At 36.0% G+C, this 18,765-nt stretch overlaps 2 protein-coding genes across 2 annotated transcripts; both read right to left on the reverse strand.

Annotated features, from left to right (window-relative positions):
* Positions 1-5,045: 5,045 nt before the first annotated feature.
* LOC133851778 (bZIP transcription factor 53) lies at positions 5,046-6,200 on the reverse strand. The gene has a single exon (XM_062288354.1). It carries the CDS (start codon positions 5,705-5,707, stop codon positions 5,279-5,281), a length of 429 nt encoding a protein of 142 aa, XP_062144338.1. The 5' UTR covers positions 5,708-6,200; the 3' UTR covers positions 5,046-5,278.
* A 1,650-nt stretch (positions 6,201-7,850) lies between these two features.
* Positions 7,851-18,472, reverse strand: LOC133851844 (vacuolar protein sorting-associated protein 51 homolog). The gene is given in 21 exon segments (XM_062288439.1): positions 7,851-8,280; positions 8,282-8,368; positions 8,517-8,693; positions 8,778-9,005; positions 9,227-9,277; positions 9,379-9,450; positions 9,946-10,062; positions 10,183-10,449; positions 10,916-11,031; positions 11,383-11,449; positions 11,595-11,668; positions 12,357-12,424; positions 12,551-12,651; positions 12,974-13,120; positions 13,391-13,468; positions 16,408-16,485; positions 16,615-16,713; positions 17,403-17,510; positions 17,627-17,681; positions 17,795-17,934; positions 18,139-18,472. Coding segments are annotated over 21 exon segments (2,349 nt in total). The 5' UTR covers positions 18,325-18,472; the 3' UTR covers positions 7,851-8,247.
* Between the last annotated feature and the right edge of the window lie 293 nt (positions 18,473-18,765).

The raw sequence follows: 18,765 nt of genomic DNA on the forward strand, positions 1-18,765 counted from the left end.
TCTAGTATGTCATGAATCTCTTTTAGTGACTCACTCAAATATGTTGTGAATTGATTATGGTTTAACAATCCACATTGTTAACAAATGCAGAACACGTGTTTATAATTGAAGGTTATTGGGATTTATAGATTAATTTTAAAATTCAGTTATTTTTGGACCTCAATAATGTTTTAAATATTCCATAATTTTCAAGAAAAGTTTAATTTATATTTTAGCTTGTTAAATAAAATTTCAATTTTTTAACTTGAAATTTTTATTTAGGGTGGAATATTAGTTGATAGTTTATTAAAATTTATCTATATCCCAACTTTGAAGCAAATTTATTGTTTATTTATGCATATTTGTTGACGTAAAGTAGAGTATTTGAGAATTTTAAAAAAATGCTATTGTTATGGCTTTGGAGATTGAAATATATCTCCATACAGAAAATAAAAGTCGGTAATTTACTGACTTTGGTACTTGTGTGGACTGCATAAGGGAAAGCATACCAACAAGACCACTAAAGATGTTAAAGAGAGCATTTTGAAATTCTTGAGGTGATATACATTGATAGGTATTGACCTTTTCATACTTATTGCCTAAATGGTCAAAGATATTTTTTTTATCTCTTTTAATGATGACCATATAAGATTTATGTATCTCTATCTTCTAAAATAATAAGTCTAAGGTATTGAATGCTTTCAATACCTATAAGGTAGAAGAAGAGAAACAACATGAAGATCATAAGATCTAATATAGGCAAAAAGTATTATGGTAGGTACACACAAAAGGGGAATTGATTAGTAATACTAATCTTCTATTACCCTTATAGAGTAAAGTCTTGAAAACCGTTGTGTATATGTTAAATAGGATTCTATCTAAGATTGTCCTTAAGACACATTTTAAAGTATAAAATAGATGGAAGCCAAGTTTAAATTTACACATAAGGGGTTGCCTTGCTAAGGAGAGGGTTTATAATCCTTGCCTAAGGAAATTAAATTCAATGACAACCAGCGGATTTTTTTATAGGCTATACAGTGAACTCAAAGGGGTTCTAGGTTTTATTATCCTTCATAGAATCCTAAAGTTGTTGATTGTAAAATTTTTAGAGGATGTTGAACCTAGTAGGAGTGTTTATCCTCAAAGGTTTTACTTAGAGGAAATACGAGAGTTGACTAAGACTCCTTCATATGAAGGATGTTTGATTGTACTTATGGAAAATCAAATTGATTACCTTGAACTACAATCAGTTTTGGAATTGTCAACTCATGAATAATAGGTTCGGTTTGAATCTACTTAGACTTTGCAAAATGCAAAGGAAGTAGAATTAAGAAAATCCTATAGAATAAGGAGATCAACAATTCTTAGTGATTATGTTGTATACCTCATAGAGTCTGATGTTGACATTAGACATAAAGATGATCCAAAATTGTTTTCACATGCTATGAGTGGAGAAAACTCTACATTGTGGTTCAATGCCATGAAGTAAGAGATAAGTCCATGGCTAAAAGGTCAAGCCAGACTCGTAGCCAATGGTTTTACTCGTAAGGAAATGCATTGATTACCATGAAACATTATCTCCAGTGTCCAAGAATGGTTCAGCAAGATAATCATAGCATTAGTAGCTCATTTTAAGGTAGAGCTACATCAAATGAATGCGAAAACAACTTTCTTGAATGGAGATCTTAAAGATGAGGTTTACATGAAACAATCAAAAGGTTTTATAAATAACAGTCAGAAAGCTTGCAAATTAAAGAATTCTATTTATGGGTTGTAACATATCTCTCATCGATAATATACTTTTTACAAGGTTAATCCTTTATTGTTTATTGAAAACCTTGTTAAATAGTGTATATTCCTTAAGGTCAATGGGAGTGAAGTAATCTTTCTAGACCCGTATGTAGATAGTATTTTTTGCAAGTGGTAATTCAGGTTTGCTACATGAAGTTCATTTTTTACAAAACTTTGAAATGAAGGATTTGGGTGAAACCTCTTATGTCTTTGACATAAAGATTCACTAGAGACATAAAGCACATTAATATTGTCTCGGAAGGCCTACATTGAATAAGTTTTGGATAGATTTACAATGAAGGATTTTGCACCTTCAGTAGCAATTAAGAGGGACAAATTTAGTACATATTAAATGTCCCAAAATGTATTGGAACAAAGGGCAAATGAAAGGTCTTTTGTAAGCATCTGCATCATGCAACCTAATGCAATTATAGACTTGCATTAGATTATAACCATTGGACTGACAGTAAGATTACTGAGTCAATAAAGTGTTGCAAATAAAGTCTTGCGATATATATAAGAAACCAAGGAAAACAACTTAACCTAAAGATACACTACCATTTGGTGGTGGTTGGTTATTCAGATTTTGAATTTTGCTGATTGTGTAGATAGTAGAAAGTCTACTTTATGGTATATATTTTCTTATTGAGGCATATATCATAAAGATGCAGAAAACAGACTATAATTACTACGTCTACCAAGAAAGTTAAAATTTCTTGCATGCTATGAATTTCACTACACAGGCATGATGGATGAGATATTTTATTAAAAGTCTCAATATTGTCGATTTTACACTTAGATCATAAAGATATTCTGCGATAATTCTACTATAGTTTTCTTTTATAAGAATAAAGAGTAGAAGCAGAAGTAAATTGACATCAAATATCTTAGTATGGGAGATAATATTAGGAGACATAAAATGTCTATTGAGCATATAAGTACTAAATTAATGATTGCGGATCCCATGACTAAAAGTTTACCGGTAAATAAAGTATAAAGTCATGCGGAGTATATGAAATTCATTAATTCATTTTTGCTTAGTTTCTCTCTATTTGGTCTATAGACATCAAGTTATTGTTTATAAAGTTTTGTGCACATTTGTTATATCACCCATGGGGATAAAACTAAAGTAGGACCCGAATAACTTATGAGAAGTTTATTCATAAAGTTTGATTGCCCATATAGTGCTCATTTCGGGAATATTTTATATATAATACATGGAAGGGACAACTTATTATATAAAGTTTTACCGCTATGATTCATGTGTAGTATTCCTTATGTGAGTGTGAAGATTTCATGAATTGTTGGAATAAATAAAGTGATAATCATATTGAAGAACCGGACATCATAAGGAATTATATGTGTCATAAGGGCCAAGTAGGAGAATGTAAGAAATTACATAAGTGTCCCTTATGTCATATTTAATTTGATGTAACGGTTACGGCTTTTAATTACTGTAACAGTAATTCTAATAAATATATTCAATATGATTTAAACGGTTTTTTATATTCCACATTTTGATTTATGAAAATAACGGTTTTTATATTAATTATTCCGAATTAATTCCTTGATGGGAGGAATAAAATCAACTAAACCATTAAAGATGAGGGTCCCTGGCCTACCTATATAAACAGCCATGTGTATCCATTTATTGGCACCTGTAGGCATAGGTCAGAAGATCTTTAGTCTAAATTTTATTTTGCAAAATTTCTGTTTATCACTAAAACTTCTTCATATGTTTGAGCAAAAATAGCTAGAAGTATTTATATTTAATTCCGCTGGTTGTCCTTGAATTTAATTAGCATTTTATTTACTATTATGCTTACAAATGGCGGCTATGACCAGTGAGAGCAAGAGGATTAGGAATCTTGGTTTTGGTTTGGGCTTTGTGGGTAGGGGAATGCCATTGCAGTTGCATAGACAAAGAAATTAAGAAGATGAGAGAACTAGAAAGTGTTCTCTTTAACTTTCTTTTTCTTTTTTCTTTCTCTTTTTCAGGCAGAGCGAGTATTATTGGGATGTCAGAAAACGACGTAGTTTTAAACTACAACCTATGTCTTAAACAACAGCATCTATGCGGTAGTAAGCCGGATCCGTTTTAAAGACTGTTGTTGCGTCTCATAGATGGTCATGGTGATTTTTGTAAGGGCACGTTTGGATCTGTTATGGATGATTGAATTTTATTTTTTTTTTATTTTTTTTTGGTAAGGGGAATTTTTTTTTTCTTGGAGGGCAATAATGTCTTTTAGTCATATCTATCCGACTATCCGTTGCAGCTTTTGGATTTTTCTAAGCAAAAAGAAAAGCTGGATGAGAGTGAAAGGGCAGAAATGTGAAAAATAATTCTCAAAAGCCTGCTGCGTGGGCTCGGGGGTGGGGGAAAAAATTGGGGGAGACGGGAAAGGGGTTTTCAATTAGTCATCTGGGGTGGGGGGAAAAATCATCACTTTTCACTTTTCAATCATCTCGTTTGAATGATTGGTGTCCAGCTAGAAAAGTGAAGTTGCTTACGCAATTGTTTACTGGTCAAAAATGGTCAAAAATGCTGATAAGGTTGTGCCGCCATTTGTATTCCACAAACCATTGAGGCTTTTCTCGGATAACTACCAGTTGGAAGACCCTTCCAACTTCCTCGTCTCATTTTTTCCACCATCAAACCCTAAAACCCAGAAGAAAAAAAATTGAAACCGAGGTTGAAAGCCAAATTCACTTGTGATATATACTACATTTTTATCTTACTTTTTACTTTATTTACTTTTTACTTTCTTTTTACTTTATTTTAGTGATGTGGCACTATTAATTAGTTCTTAAATTATTTTCTTCTTCAAGCAATAAATGACACAATATAAAATAAAAATATGATTTCTACCATTATTTTTTAATCAACGAAATTGATGAATAAACTGTCATACCACATACCATTGTTACTCAAACTGATTTGTTTTGTGAAGGAGGTTTAGAGTTCATCAAACTACCATAAAGAGGCAATTGATTCAGTTTGTGAAGGAGGTCCCAAGTTTCTCAACTACCTTAATTTTAGGATATTAGCTCAATCATCCAAATTTCACCATGGACTACTAGAATCAAAACGATTATTTGAGTTTCAATATCAACGAAGAGAATCAAACATTGAATTGTTTGTTAATCAAATTTTGTGGAAACGGCTTGTTTGGAAACAGTCATCCAACCTTAATATGAGATATTTATACCAAATCTTTTAAATGTAGTTGGTGTATTGTTTGTTAAACACGAACGGCAAGCTAGAGTCAACTGAATAGGAATCAAACGACAATGCCAAAATGATATATAAACTCTTTTTACATACCAAACAGAGAGAGAGAGAACCAAGACGACCCACATACACATATCAAGCTCGCGCTTCATAGCGCACCGACATTATTTAAAACGACACCAGGTAAAGCTAAAAAACCACGTAAATCTAGACGACAAAATGACTCGCACAGGAAAGAGCTGCTGATGATGTTCGTACGCTACTTGATCGCTTTGATCAAAGCAGATACATGTCAGCGGACGCCATGATCGGACGGTGGAACTGCAACGGGTTCAACATCGGGTCGGGTATCTCCGGGATATCCATGGCGAGCCCGCTCACCTCCTCGATGATCTGAAGCACGGAGTTCAGGGACCGCAAGCGATCGGTCAGCTCCATCGCCTGAGCCCTGAGAACGTTGTTCCCGGACTCGATTCCCAAGTAGGCATGCTCCTTGGCGTTGATGCTCTGCAACAGCTGAGAATTCGCGATCTGCAACCGGGTCAACTCGCCAGTCAGATCCTCCACCTGCTTCTGCTTCTTCATCCGGGACCGCCTCGCCGATTCACGGTTCGAGAGCATCCTCTTCCTCTTCCTCTCGTCGAACGTTGCGGATCTCGGGTCGCCGTCGGATCCAGAGCTCGCAGGTCCTTGAATCGAAGCCATTAGTATATTTTCCCCCAAAAAAGAGTCACCAAATCGGGGGTTTTAATTCTTAATTTAATGAATTAGGAAACGAAAATCGTGAAATTCACGGAAAATTAGGGTTCTACGAGTTAGACTACTAAAAATTTGAGGAATAAGCAATCAGAAACACAGATTTTCAATTACATCTGGAAATAATTCAATGAGAAAACGTAGAACCAGTACAGAAATACAACCGAGAACGAGTGGACCAAACGAATTCGACGCATGAGGATGGTGTATGTCATAGAAAATCTAAATTCATTGAGGAAATCGGAGCCTAAAACCCTAGATTTGTATCAGATCAGAGATTAGGATCAAAGATCTTAACCCAATCAGAAAACCAAACTGCTATTGCAATTGCAAGAGGAGCTAAATGAACAAAGAGAAGAAGAAGTCTTCGTTTCGCTTTGTGGAAGAGGGAGATGAGGCGAAGATTAAAGAAATGGATAAATACGAAGGGAAAGAAGGTTTTGCAAGGTCCGGAAAGGTGGCTTTATAGAGGAAAAACGTGTGCGGGTGTTGGTGGGTGAGGAAATATAATGATAAATAATAAAGAGGTGGCGGATTTTGATAGGTTTGGTGTCGGTGTCAAGGCTGGCGTAAGCGGTGACGACAGCTGGATCACGTTCAAGGCACTTCAACTACTCTTCCTTTTCTTTTTTTATTCTGGTTTTATTTTGGAATATTCCTTTTCTAGAGAAGGTTAATTTATTTCCTTAAATTATTTTTTTCTATATTATTATTCTGTATTCTCACTGATTGGCTGGCCCTGGCAGTTGTATGAGAATTATAGTTAAAGCTGTCTTGAATCAAAAAGATAGCGCGTACCATAAATATTTACAATTCATATTTAAAATTGTCATTTATCTCTTAAAAATTTTACCATAAATTTATCTTATGAAATCTACAATAAATTACTAGTGGACCTCACTTAAGTAGCCAGCTATATGGGAAATAACTATACATTTACTCCACTGTCACTAGATAAAAAATAAGAGTAATGATTGAACACTACCCAAAGGTTAAATATATAATTTTTTATCACCTTGTCAATGTGGCAAGGTAGTTCCCTACCTTAATTTATTTTTAAAGAATAAAAAAATTCAAAAAGTAGTAGGGGACCACCTTGCCACATAGGCAAGGTGATGAAAAGTTGTGTCTTTGGGTGGTATTCAATCATTACTCAAAAAATAATTGAACAAAAATCAAAGAGATATGTGACTATCATGTGGCAAGCATCTATGCATCATTTCAGATCTTCTTATGTTAAAAGACAATGGGCTTGTTTCAGAAAAGCCAGGAACGGAACAAAATAGTAGGCGTCATTATTCATTTTTTTTTTTTTTTTTTTTATATTTTTCAATAATAATCAACGTCAAAATATTCGAACTTTTTTTTTTTATATCATATCAATAATTTTTTTATTACTATTCAAATAAAAAATTTATATGATACAAAATTTTTTCACTTTTCTGTACAAATTCATTTTACTTTATATCACACCATCACTTTTTACTAATTTCAAAATTAACAACCCTCTATTATGTTCTATACAAGTATTTGCCAAACAACACCAATATTCTCCCAAAGATAAAAGACCATGCTCAGATACATTCTATATCTAAAAGCTTTTTTTTTTTTACTAAGTTATTTTGTCAAATAATATATTAACTTAAGCATCGAAGCGTCCTTAATTCTTCCGAGAACCAGCGAATCATTTTGGTCTAACCGTCGGAAGAATTGCTTCAACATCATGAATATCTTGATTCCTAATTTTTTTTTTTTTTAAAAAAAAAAACAGAAGAAGAAAAAAAAAAGGGGGGGGGGGGGGGTTTGTAATTTAACTATCCCATATAAAGTTGGAAATAATCCAAAAGTCTCTACTTTGACAAAAATTACAGATATGGTACCAAAATTCACAGAGATGGGATGGGAGGTTAAAGGAGATTTTATGCTTAGATTTTTTTTTTTAATTATTATTATTGTGGGTGACACATGTTTTTGTACGATTGGATCTAACCTGACACATCTATTTGCTTTTTTTTGGCTTAGCACAAGGATGTTTGCAAATCGGTGGATCACCCACGTGGACTGATTTTACAATTTTCTCTAAAGGAATTGATGAAAGAAAGAAAAGAAAAAGAAGCTGTCATATCATGAATATCACAGTAATATATTATCAAATATACAAAACCAAGGGCTATCAAGTTATCGATGGGTGAAAAATTCCCGTACTCTTCATACAGTAGTAAATTATTACACCGCCAACGGCCAAGGCAAATACAATTAGAGAGCATCATGGGCCTCGAAGATGAACTCAATTGGCCCCCGGCCCCACAGAAACACAAGGATGTCGGTAGAAGCTACATAGAATCGTTCATTTTCTCAGATATACATTTGATACTTTGACCAACAAAGCATATTTAGAAAACCCTAGTGCAGGAATTCAAATAAGGAAGAGTCTGAGAGACCAAGAATTAAAGGTCATTGTGATCACCGATCTCACCACCATCAGATGTTTATGGAGCGATTGGACTCTGATCCCTGTTTTTTTGCCAATTTTGCCTGTATAAGTTTGTCCAAAATGGGGGGTTCCAAAGGATTTGGATCCAGGCAACGCTCTGAAGCAGCAACAATCACCTGAGAGAGAGAGAGAGAGAGAAAGAGATCAGAGATGGTTTCCTAACTTTCCCCTTTATCTCTCTTGGAAAATATTTACACAATTTCTAATAGAAAAGTTATGGGAGGTCAAATGTTCAGAACCCATGGTCAAACTATTTTCTTTTACCTCATCAAGCAGAAAGTCAATGGCGGCTTCATCTTCAACAGTTTCCTTTAAAGAAGTCCTTAGGAACTGAATATCTAACTGTATTTGCTGGAATCCACTCCGATTGAAAGTCTGGAGTCGGACGAATTCTTGGAAACTTTTAAGGCACAATTTAACTACTGTTGTTACCACTGACTCCTGCAGTTTACAAGCGAGCTCAGTTCATGTTGTTGATGTGCCAATGCAATTATTTTCTCCACCAACACTAAGAGAACTCAGTACCTGTGTGTATTCAACTTTTGTGAAAATTTCAACTTTTTGCTTAAACAATTTTGCTAGATGAGTTTCCAAGAGCTGGCTCCTGGCCCTTTGGGTATTGGACCGACTCAGCCTTTCCTCTCGTAATGGATTGCTCCTTGATGAGGTAGTACTTCCATTGCTGTCATTGCGACGATGCCTTCGCAGCCCTTGAGGCAAAATCTGCTTTACTTCACCTTCTATTGCTTCGAGCTAGTAAAGAAGTCAAAGGAAGTTAAAGGTGTGTCTTGATTTTGCTGTGAATTAATTGGCATGTACGGGTTCATGCAATACAAGTTTAAATACTTGGGGTTTGCAGGAAAGTAACATTTATCAAAAACAGGCAGTCATACATACAATTCAGAAATCTTAACATTTAATTGGAAAGATATTAACCACAGAATTTAAACATGAAAATCAACAGATGTAATTACCTCTTGGAGAAATAAATCAACAAACATATGAACTTCTCTGGGCTCCTTATGCTGCACAAATTTTACGAATATCAGACAAGTTCAAAACCAAGCTATTCATATGGTGGGTATTTTCTTCAAATCAATGGAACATAGCCATAAAGCAAACTTACCTTGACCCAATTTGGTGTTGTAAACCTCTTCTTCAGGAGAAGTGATATCCTCTGAGTTCGCATATTTATATACTGGAAAGAAAAAATAAGATTATTATCTGTTGTCATATGTTTAAGCAACTGAATATAAAATATTCAAAACAGACCAAAGCCAAAGGCGCATACAAAAAAGATACGTCAGACAGTAAGTGGGAAATGGCATCACAAGGGTAACACTCTCAACGAACTCTTGATTAACCCAAATGGAATAAGGCATATTTACAGTTCCAAAGTGGATTTGTATTCTATAGACAGAGGCAGGCTAACATAAAGCCAATTTGCAATCCCCTATCTGGAAACCATCATCCTTTTTCAAAGCGACGGAATAAGTAATCAAAATCAAAGATCAACGTCATAAAATAGGTGCAGTATTCCTACTTTAGAAAATGAATGAACAAAAAGAGGACACATCAATGAGATGTAAGGAAAACATGATGTAATCTCCTAATCCAAAACCCACATCATTGTTCCCTAATCTACTAGCCCAAATGAAACTAGAAACCAAACTACAGAAGTTTTAGCTCATACAAGGTGCAGAAACTTCTCTCCAGCTGAACGAAAAATTCGACAAATTTCCCCAGGAACAAAGGGAGGCCCATATTCGTAGCCTCTAGCACCTCCACCAGAAAAAGAAGCTGCTATTTCCTGACAAGTAGAAGATGAAACTTCAAAACAAGCCCCTGAGCACAATGAGAGAACTATAATTGCAGTAGTTGATGCTTCTAAAAGAAATGCTACATAAAACACAATCAGGTGGCTCCTTGCCTCAGTGATTCTCGGAATGGCAGTTTGTTCGATGAAAACAGAAAGTTGAGCCAGCACCAGGACAAGGCCGGCAAAAGCTTTGTCTACTTGTGTTCCCTCTGCAAAACCTTGACCTAGACTGGCTGAATTCTTTTTTCCTGAAAGCAAAAGGAAGTGATCATCAAGCGCCCTGAAGAAATCTTGAAATCCTTCTTGGACAAAATCAATAATAAAGTCTTTCAGTTGAACTAGTAGATCCAAGTTGTCTTCAAGAATTTGGCGGAAGTCCTGGAAAAACAGAATACGAGATTCAAAACCTAAATGAAGAGGCATGCATATGCGTAATAAAAAGGGTGATTAAGAGCGATGATACATAAAAAGAGCAGGTACTCAAAAACAAGGGTAAGTCACTAATTTTTGCACCCAAAAAAAAAAAAAAAAAAAACTTAATCATAAAAATAATTAACATGAATGAACACTGGGGAAACTTTTGAAAAGATATTTAAAATCCATGTTCCAAAAACTGTAGAGTACTTCATGCACTTTAAATCTACGCGTCCAAGCAATACTTGCCTTTTTTTTGTTTGGGGTCAGAGAGAGAGAGAGAGCACAGACGGCATGCTAAAATATGTCAGTGGAAAAATATCTAAGGTTGAAGCACATTAATTTGAAATGATATGGTTTATGAGCAGAAAAGATCTACCAATGAAACCTGCATGCATAAGCAAGTTCATTTTCAAAGCATCTATATTACCAGTAAGACATCCATGCTGCCTTGAAGCACTGCTTTTTTGCTGGCCTCCAGGGCAATCTGCAAGGAATACACTTCTGCTCCATCCTTTTGTCTCACATGGACTTTTGTAAGGGAACCTGCATCTCAAACAAAATTTAACTCAGAACTTTTCAGCCTCTCCAAGGATAAGATTGAACTAACTCAAGCAAAGATGCTTGACTATTAAGATCTAATATTCAACATAACATGAAATATGCCAACCATCAATTTATTCTAAATATAAGAGTCTATGCCACTTTAAGGTGTTTCTATGTCCCAAGCAATAAACCAGCAGCTAACTCGTGGGACAGAGTTCTTTATCATTTTCTGTTCTTTTTTATTTTTATTTATTTATTTAAACACAAATCAATCCGTGTTTTTTAATGTCTTTCCTTTCGGATCAAATTGGAAAATTAAGATTTTGTTGGAAAAATTACAGTATAAATAACCTGAGATATTATGTAGAAGATGAGAAAATGTGCTGGCAACATACTGCCTGAGAGCAACCTTGGCAGCCTGAAACCATACAGGGGCAAATCAGTGGTACCAATTCATCCTTCAACAGGAAATCATTAAGAACATATAATGATAGGGGAGGGCAGAAGAAATGCAAGCACAGATTAACATTAATCAATAGTTCAGATGATTTTCAAAGAAAAACCTCCAAAGAATAATCAGGGAGAGCAGCCTCATGTAACACTTCATCCATCAGGAGTACATCTGTCCAAATAATTCCTGCATGCAAATTGGCAATCATCGCAAGAAATGCAAAATGATAAGGAAATGACTTTAAATTATAATATTGAATTATTTTCATTAAACCTGCAATATAACTGATAAGAGAGCTACGGCCGAATTTATTCCATAATTAGCAAATACTATTTTTTTAAAGCACCATTCTACATTTCATAGACCATCATTCGAAGGAAGCAAAAGAAACCCTCTCATATCCCTAGTGGACTACAAACAGCCAATTGGAAGACACTACACCTAGCATTCAATAGGTAATGACACAAATGCAGCAAATGATCCCAAGTTGGTAGGCATAGCAACTTAGTCCAAAGGTGAACTCATAACCCTAACATGAATGGAGCTTCTGGGTATTGCCACAATGCCCTTCTGCAGAGCTATGGTGGCAGTTTTTTTTGTATCAGCAAGGACTTCCATGGTTGTGCCACATGAAAGCAGCTTACGCATAACACAAAGATCTGCACTTGGTTAACTTAGCCTTGAATACATTCTCACATAAAAAAGGAAGCAGAAGAGGATTGATCATCGCACTAAAGCATTTGTGCAAGAAATTTATTATAATGATGGAGATTACAAGAACAGGCTCAAAAAAATAGTTAAAAGTATATACTGGTGTAGAAGGGAATCACAGCTGTAGGATAAAACATGATGCAAAGACAATTATTCTACTTACGAAGAACATGCAATAGCTCAGCAGAACAAATCTGTTTCTTTACATATTCCTCAGTCATTTCAAAGTGCCTGAAAAAAAAAAAACACCATGTTAATTGAACAAATTCTTCATGCTGCTGTGTTTCAATCAATCAAAATGAATAATAAGCAGAAACCGTAAACAAATTGGGAAAATTGATGAAGATACTCACTTACTTGGTAACCACGTCTTGTGCAAGTTTAACTAGCTGGTTTTCTGAATCAGGAAATATTACTCGGTAAGCACGAACAGCCTCCACAAACTCACGAACAGAAGCCTATATTTAGAAAATTGATACAAGTGTCATCTCGATTAGTCTGACAATTGTTTACGGGCAGCTAAGAAAAGTGATAAACATTGTAACTCCAAACAGAAAGTCATCATAAAGCACATAAAACAACGAAAAAAAAAAAATATTTTTTCAAAAAGAAAACCTACATCCTTTGATTAAACAAAGATAGGAATTTCTACTCAATACCCATAACAGTAAGATTCATTTTTCTTTTTCTTTTTGGCAAGGAGGGGTAGGGAATACGAATCTTCACATCCTACCTGCTAAACTTAAGAGACGAAAAAGATGCTACATTGTCACAACTTACCTCATGAGCAGCAGCAGGAGCTGTCCCAGGAATGCTTCCTTCTTTAGAAGAATCTACTGAAGCAATGCTTAATTCTTCAGTCTTAAGCTGAAGTTCTGCAAGAGATTGTGCCAACTTTTCCAGTAGTCTAGCCTTTAAGCTTTCCACCTGCCAATATGTGGGAAATCTGTCATCATATGCACTTCGATAGATCAAAAGAATCTTGATAATATTTGCTTAAGAGTAGAATCCACTTGAGCAAATAATATTTCACATTTATGCTGTAAATTCTACAACAAGTAGGCAACATGAGACTTTTGAAATAGAAATAACGAAAGAGGATAGTCCTCATCTTTTCACCAATAACATTTTCAGCAACATATCCATACATCAAATGTTTCCATTACAAAAAAAAGTTGTGAAAAGGGCAGTACGAACCGGAAAATCCAACTGCTTAAGAAGCACTGCAGCCTCAGCTCTTGCTTGTATGGATTCAGAATCTGAGAATAGCTTTCCCTAGATAAAGTAAGAAAACAAACAAAGTCAAATTAGGAGAGTGTTTGGATACACTAATGACTGTCAGCAAGTTTTTTTTTATGAATAAAAATTTATTGAAGAAGAAAAAGAAGATGCGTACACAAAAAGTATACAAGAGAGGCAACCACCCTAATGGGATCGAAAATCTAAAATGTTAACAAAATCTACAAGATTAGAGGAGGAGAAATTAGGAACAAAAGTGCCAAGTTTAAAAGGGAGCTTAAGAAAAGAGGCTTTTAAGAGAAGCACATTAGTCTCGCAGTCCTCGAAAAGACAACTATTTCTTTCTCTCCAAATAGTCCACATACATAAAGAAGGAATGACTTTCCAAATGGCCTCTTTGGATTGTCGCCACCCTTGCATCATCCAACAATGAAGTAACTCTAAAATAGTCCCCGGCATGATCCAAGAGACTCCAAAAAGAATGAGAACCAGGTGCCATAACTCTCTAGTAAATTCGCAATAGATGAGAAGGTGGTTTATGGTCTCTTCGCTCTTCTTATCAAGACAACACCAGTTGACAAGAGTAAGTTCCCGCCTCTTAAGGTTGTCAATCGTAAAGATTTTACCCAAGCCTGCCGTCCAAGTGAAGAAAGCAATATGAGATGGGGCCTTCACCTTCCAAAAGTTCTTCCAAGGAATAAAGGAAGAATCTCCAGATTATAATGTGTTGTAGAAGCTCTTCACTTCAAACCTGTGATTACGGGCTAGGGACCGTAACATTTTATCTGTCTCACTCGAAAAGGTTTCCAAAGAGTATAAAAGATCGAGGAATGTAACAAGAGACTCAAGTTCCCAATCCTGGATCGCCCTGAGAAAACTCGAATTCCAATGGGCATAAGAGCCTAGAGCTTCTAAGTAATCTGACACTAAAGCCTCTTTGTCTATACTCTATAAAAGCATTCTGATTAATAGAAATGAGTGAACCCAACACCTGCTTCATTCTAATAGCCAAAATCTTATAGGACACTTCCCACCAAGCTGATAGGTATGAAATCTCTTACTTCCAATTGTCCAAACTTCGTGATGAAAGTTGCGTTAAGGCTCTTCTCAAATAGACCGTCCTCATGAAAATTATGGAAAACTCACATAAGATCATTCTACACAATCACCCAACACAATTGGAAAACGGCAATAGTGAATCCATCTGGCCCCGATGCTTTATCTCCATCCATACTTAGCAACGCCTTATAGACTTCGTCCTCTTGAAACGGTCTCTCCAACCAATCCACTTCCCCAGCATCTACCGAGGGAAATTCCAAACCATCTAATTTGGGCCACCAAATAGTCATTTCTGTAAGGAGATTCATATAGAATTGAATGATAGTATCATTGATTACCTCTTGATTGGAAGTATCTAAACCATCAATGCTAAGACCGGATATAAAGTTATTCCTCCTGTGGGAATTTGCAAGACGGTGGAAAAATCTCGTATTTTGATCCCCTTTTTTCAAGCAAGTCACCCTTGATTTCTACCTCCATCTGACTCTTGCATAAGAACTACTTTCTCCAAATCTGCTTTCAGCACAGCCCTTTTAACTCTCTATCCTCCTCTTCAAGGGACCTATCCTCCTCTAGCAAATCAAGGGACTGGATCTCCGCCAAAAGGGCCTTTTTTTTCTCTGTCAGCAAGTTATGCAGCACAAAATTGTACTTCTATTTATCTATCACCTTCATATGTACATTCTATTGCTGCTCAACACAATGGAATGGTTATATTTGCGGTGCTGTAGCATACAAGTATCCATAAATTCCAATCCTCAGATCTTGCAAAAAAAAAAATCTTTTGGCTAAGTGGATATCTTGGAATCCTTTCTATAAAATTTTGTCCAGTATGCCTCAAAGTACAATTCATGGGGATTCACCGTGACAGCATGTGAAAATTGTACTTAGAGGTTCACTTTCAACAAATTCTCAACATTTTCTTTTTCTTTCTTTCTTTTTTTCTTTTGTGGGTGGGTTCTATTCTAAGCTTGCCCATTGTCAACAACTCAACATTCACCAATCTTTTGTGATTTGATTCCAGGAGCGCTACATGAGAACAGTGCTACCTAACCATTCAACCAGTGGCAGTTCACTTGAAGAGATTCTCAGCCTTAAGGCTCACATCTAAACGTTAAGATGTGCATATGGAATGAATATGTATCCCATGTTTGAAGTACAACATCATTACTAACAGCAAACATAATAAATTAAGACCTCCTTCAACAGAAGGGGATCTCGTTTCTTTTTTTCTTTGTTTTTTTTTTTTTTTTTGATAACCGGGGTATCCGGGCTTCACCCCAACTACATCCTTGGGACATCGTGCAAAGCGCCCCCTCCACACGGGTCGAGTAAAGCTTGGGCTTTCGCCCACGGACGTGGCCCCAAGAAATTGTTTGCACTCAAAGGGGGTCGAACCTTAGTCTTCATGTTTCATGAGGCTCCAAGGCCAAGTGACTTATCACTCGGGCCAACCTCTTAGGGTTAGGCTCTCATTTCTCTTTCGTAGCAACTTGTTTTACATAATTACCGCCGTTTTATATCGATCCATGGATTAATAGATGCATGTCTGCTTCATATGCACATAAAAAATAGAAAGCTCACTTACAAATTCATGATACACTCCAAATATAGAGAGCATAAACATGATTGAAAATATTTTTTGCAACAAGTCACTACCAAAAATTGAACAACAGAGTCATCACATGACTGTTAAATTCAGCTGAGGATGTTAGCAATAAAAAAAAAAATCTTTTCTTTTCATTTTTTTGTGCGTGTATCTGTTGCAAAGACAACCCATTTGGTTGTGAAGAATAGTGAGTTTAAATCCGCATATTTTTTCTCTAATTTTGGAAATCATGGTGGCAAGGGGACTTTGCAATGACATGTAAAGAACAAAGCCAACCTGACCGGTATAAAATGAAAGGACACTATACCTCCAAGTTCTTTATAATTGTCGCTATTGCTTCTTCAGATGCTTGTTTACAATCCTGGAACGATGAATCTCCATATGCCTAGTGAAGGAAAATGGAGAAACAGTTCACCAATGAGGTACAATGTGACTAGAAACTAATGCCCCAAAAACAAAATTGATACAAAGATTAACCCAAAAATTAAAACACCCTGATGAAGAAACAAATAACCTTAAAAATTGGCGTAGCTCCAGTGTAGAACCTGACTGCATCAGCATAGGCCTCTGATTTGATACACTTTCCAAGTCTAGCGGGTAGATCATAAATGAACTGCTCTTTATCACAAAGATGAAATCTGTGTAACTCATACGTGGAAAACTCCAAAAATTACATATAAGTATCATACATTTATCAGAAACGAATCCCAGAGCCATGCTGTGAGCAAAAAGAAAACAATTCTTTACCCTCTTGCTACATAGAATGTATCCATTTTATCAGAATTTGCCACAATGGATCTCAATACAAGCCCCCATTAAAGATTAAAAGAAATGCATTAAACCCCTCTCTCAGTCCCTCCCCCCCCCCCCCCCCCCCCCCCACACACACAAAAATAAATAAAAATAAAACCAAGATAAAAAGCATTGCATTGAGATACAACTATTACTGTAAACTTAACAGGAGCATGTGTGCTAAAACCCCAATATCGAATAGTATAGCTTACTACACGTCATCTCTAGAAAGCCAGCAAGTTCCCCAGTCAAATAGCTTGTATTAAAGCTGATAGAAGGCATCTCATACTTATTGTATAACATATATGCCCTTCCCATTGGTCAAAACTTAATTATTTGCAATTGATGCTGTAGAAGCTTAGGTTCACCTTAAGGGACAGATTCAGTTTTCATTGAGGAGAAAACTAAATGAAAAACATATATAAATAAAAATAAATTCAGACCATAAATTCTAGCAACAGATAGGAGGTGCCACTGTTAAACATTTACTCGTTACTACTACTTGAATACCTGAACTTTACGAAGGAGATTACGGGTGCGATGCAATTTCTCTACGTGTTCTCTCTTTTCAAAAAGTGAAGTGTTCACTCCATCACTTCTAGATTGCACAGACATTATCTGCATCCATAGGCACAGTGGACGTGATTCCTACTCCAAGCTTCTTTTCCAATTTTAGCTCAAAAACAAAAACCCCATTTCAACAAACATAGAACAAAGAAAAATTCCACACACACCTTATCAAGGAGCTGTTCCATATTCGACTCCATGCCTACGATATTGCTTTTCATCCTAAACAAAACACAACGTTACACTAATATTCTTTATATATAACAAAATTACACAATAGTGATCCACAACAACCAAACTCTATATCAGCATATCATAGAAATGGAAAGAATTACCTCTTGATCGTATCCGTCGCACTAATAAACTTGTTATAATTCTCATAGACTAACATTTGCAAGTCAGTGTCGAGATTCTTTATCTCCGCTGACATTTCTACGTGCCGCTGCAAAAGCCCTTCTAAATTCGACTTTTCCACCTGCACAATTCAAATCAAACATGTTCAAGAACCAAAACTTCCCACAATCAACTCCTGTCATCTTCAATAACATCACACAACTTCATTTCAACCAGATTCCCCTCTCTAATTCAAACTAACCAATCAATGCACTATATAGCATTCATTTCTACAAGAACCAGGCATTTGAGCTCTGAACATAAGCAACATAGGGTTAAGGCGAACCAGGAGATTCATGTACTGGTCGGGATCGAAGGAGGGGGAGTTGATGGCGTCGAGGGTGGTGCGTTTGGAGGAAGACAACGTCGTATCGGGGGAGGAGGACATGGAAGGATCCGGGGAATAGAAGCTCGAGAGTAGATCTCTCATTCGCTTGGCCTTGTCGTCCAGTGGAACGTCGACGGCCGCCATTTTCGCTTCCTATTTCGCTGCTGAGTTGATTTCGATCGGAGATTTGGACCGTGACGGACTGAGAAAACGGTGTCGTTTGGCACTAGGAGGATCAGGTAGAGAGCGTCGTGGAGGTGTTGCGAAGACGTTTGAATTGTGGTCCGTGAACCGGTGGAAGATCGGATAGATTCGGCGCAGTGAAACGATGTCGTTCAGAAACTCGCAGCTTCGATAACAATTAAAACGACATTCGTTTTGCGAAAGGCAAACCTCATTGTCACAGTCGTGTTAAGTGTCTATTTAGGTTTACGATTTCAAAAAGTGTAATTTAAAATAATAATTTTAAAATGTGTGACTTGAAAATGTTATTTTTAAAAACACAATTTAGTCTTCAAAATCTCAAATTAGCCTTTAAAATTCTGCGTTTTCAAAAAAACACCTTATTACATACGATTTGAAAAT

Source organism: Alnus glutinosa, chromosome 12 (assembly GCF_958979055.1).
Source record: "Alnus glutinosa chromosome 12, dhAlnGlut1.1, whole genome shotgun sequence".
NCBI lineage: Eukaryota > Viridiplantae > Streptophyta > Magnoliopsida > Fagales > Betulaceae > Alnus > Alnus glutinosa.

What these genes read in the sequence shown, in the direction of transcription:
- LOC133851778 (XM_062288354.1), bottom strand. Translation starts at nt 5,707, where the DNA reads ATGGCTTCGATTCAAGGACCTGCGAGCTCTGGATCCGACGGCGACCCG.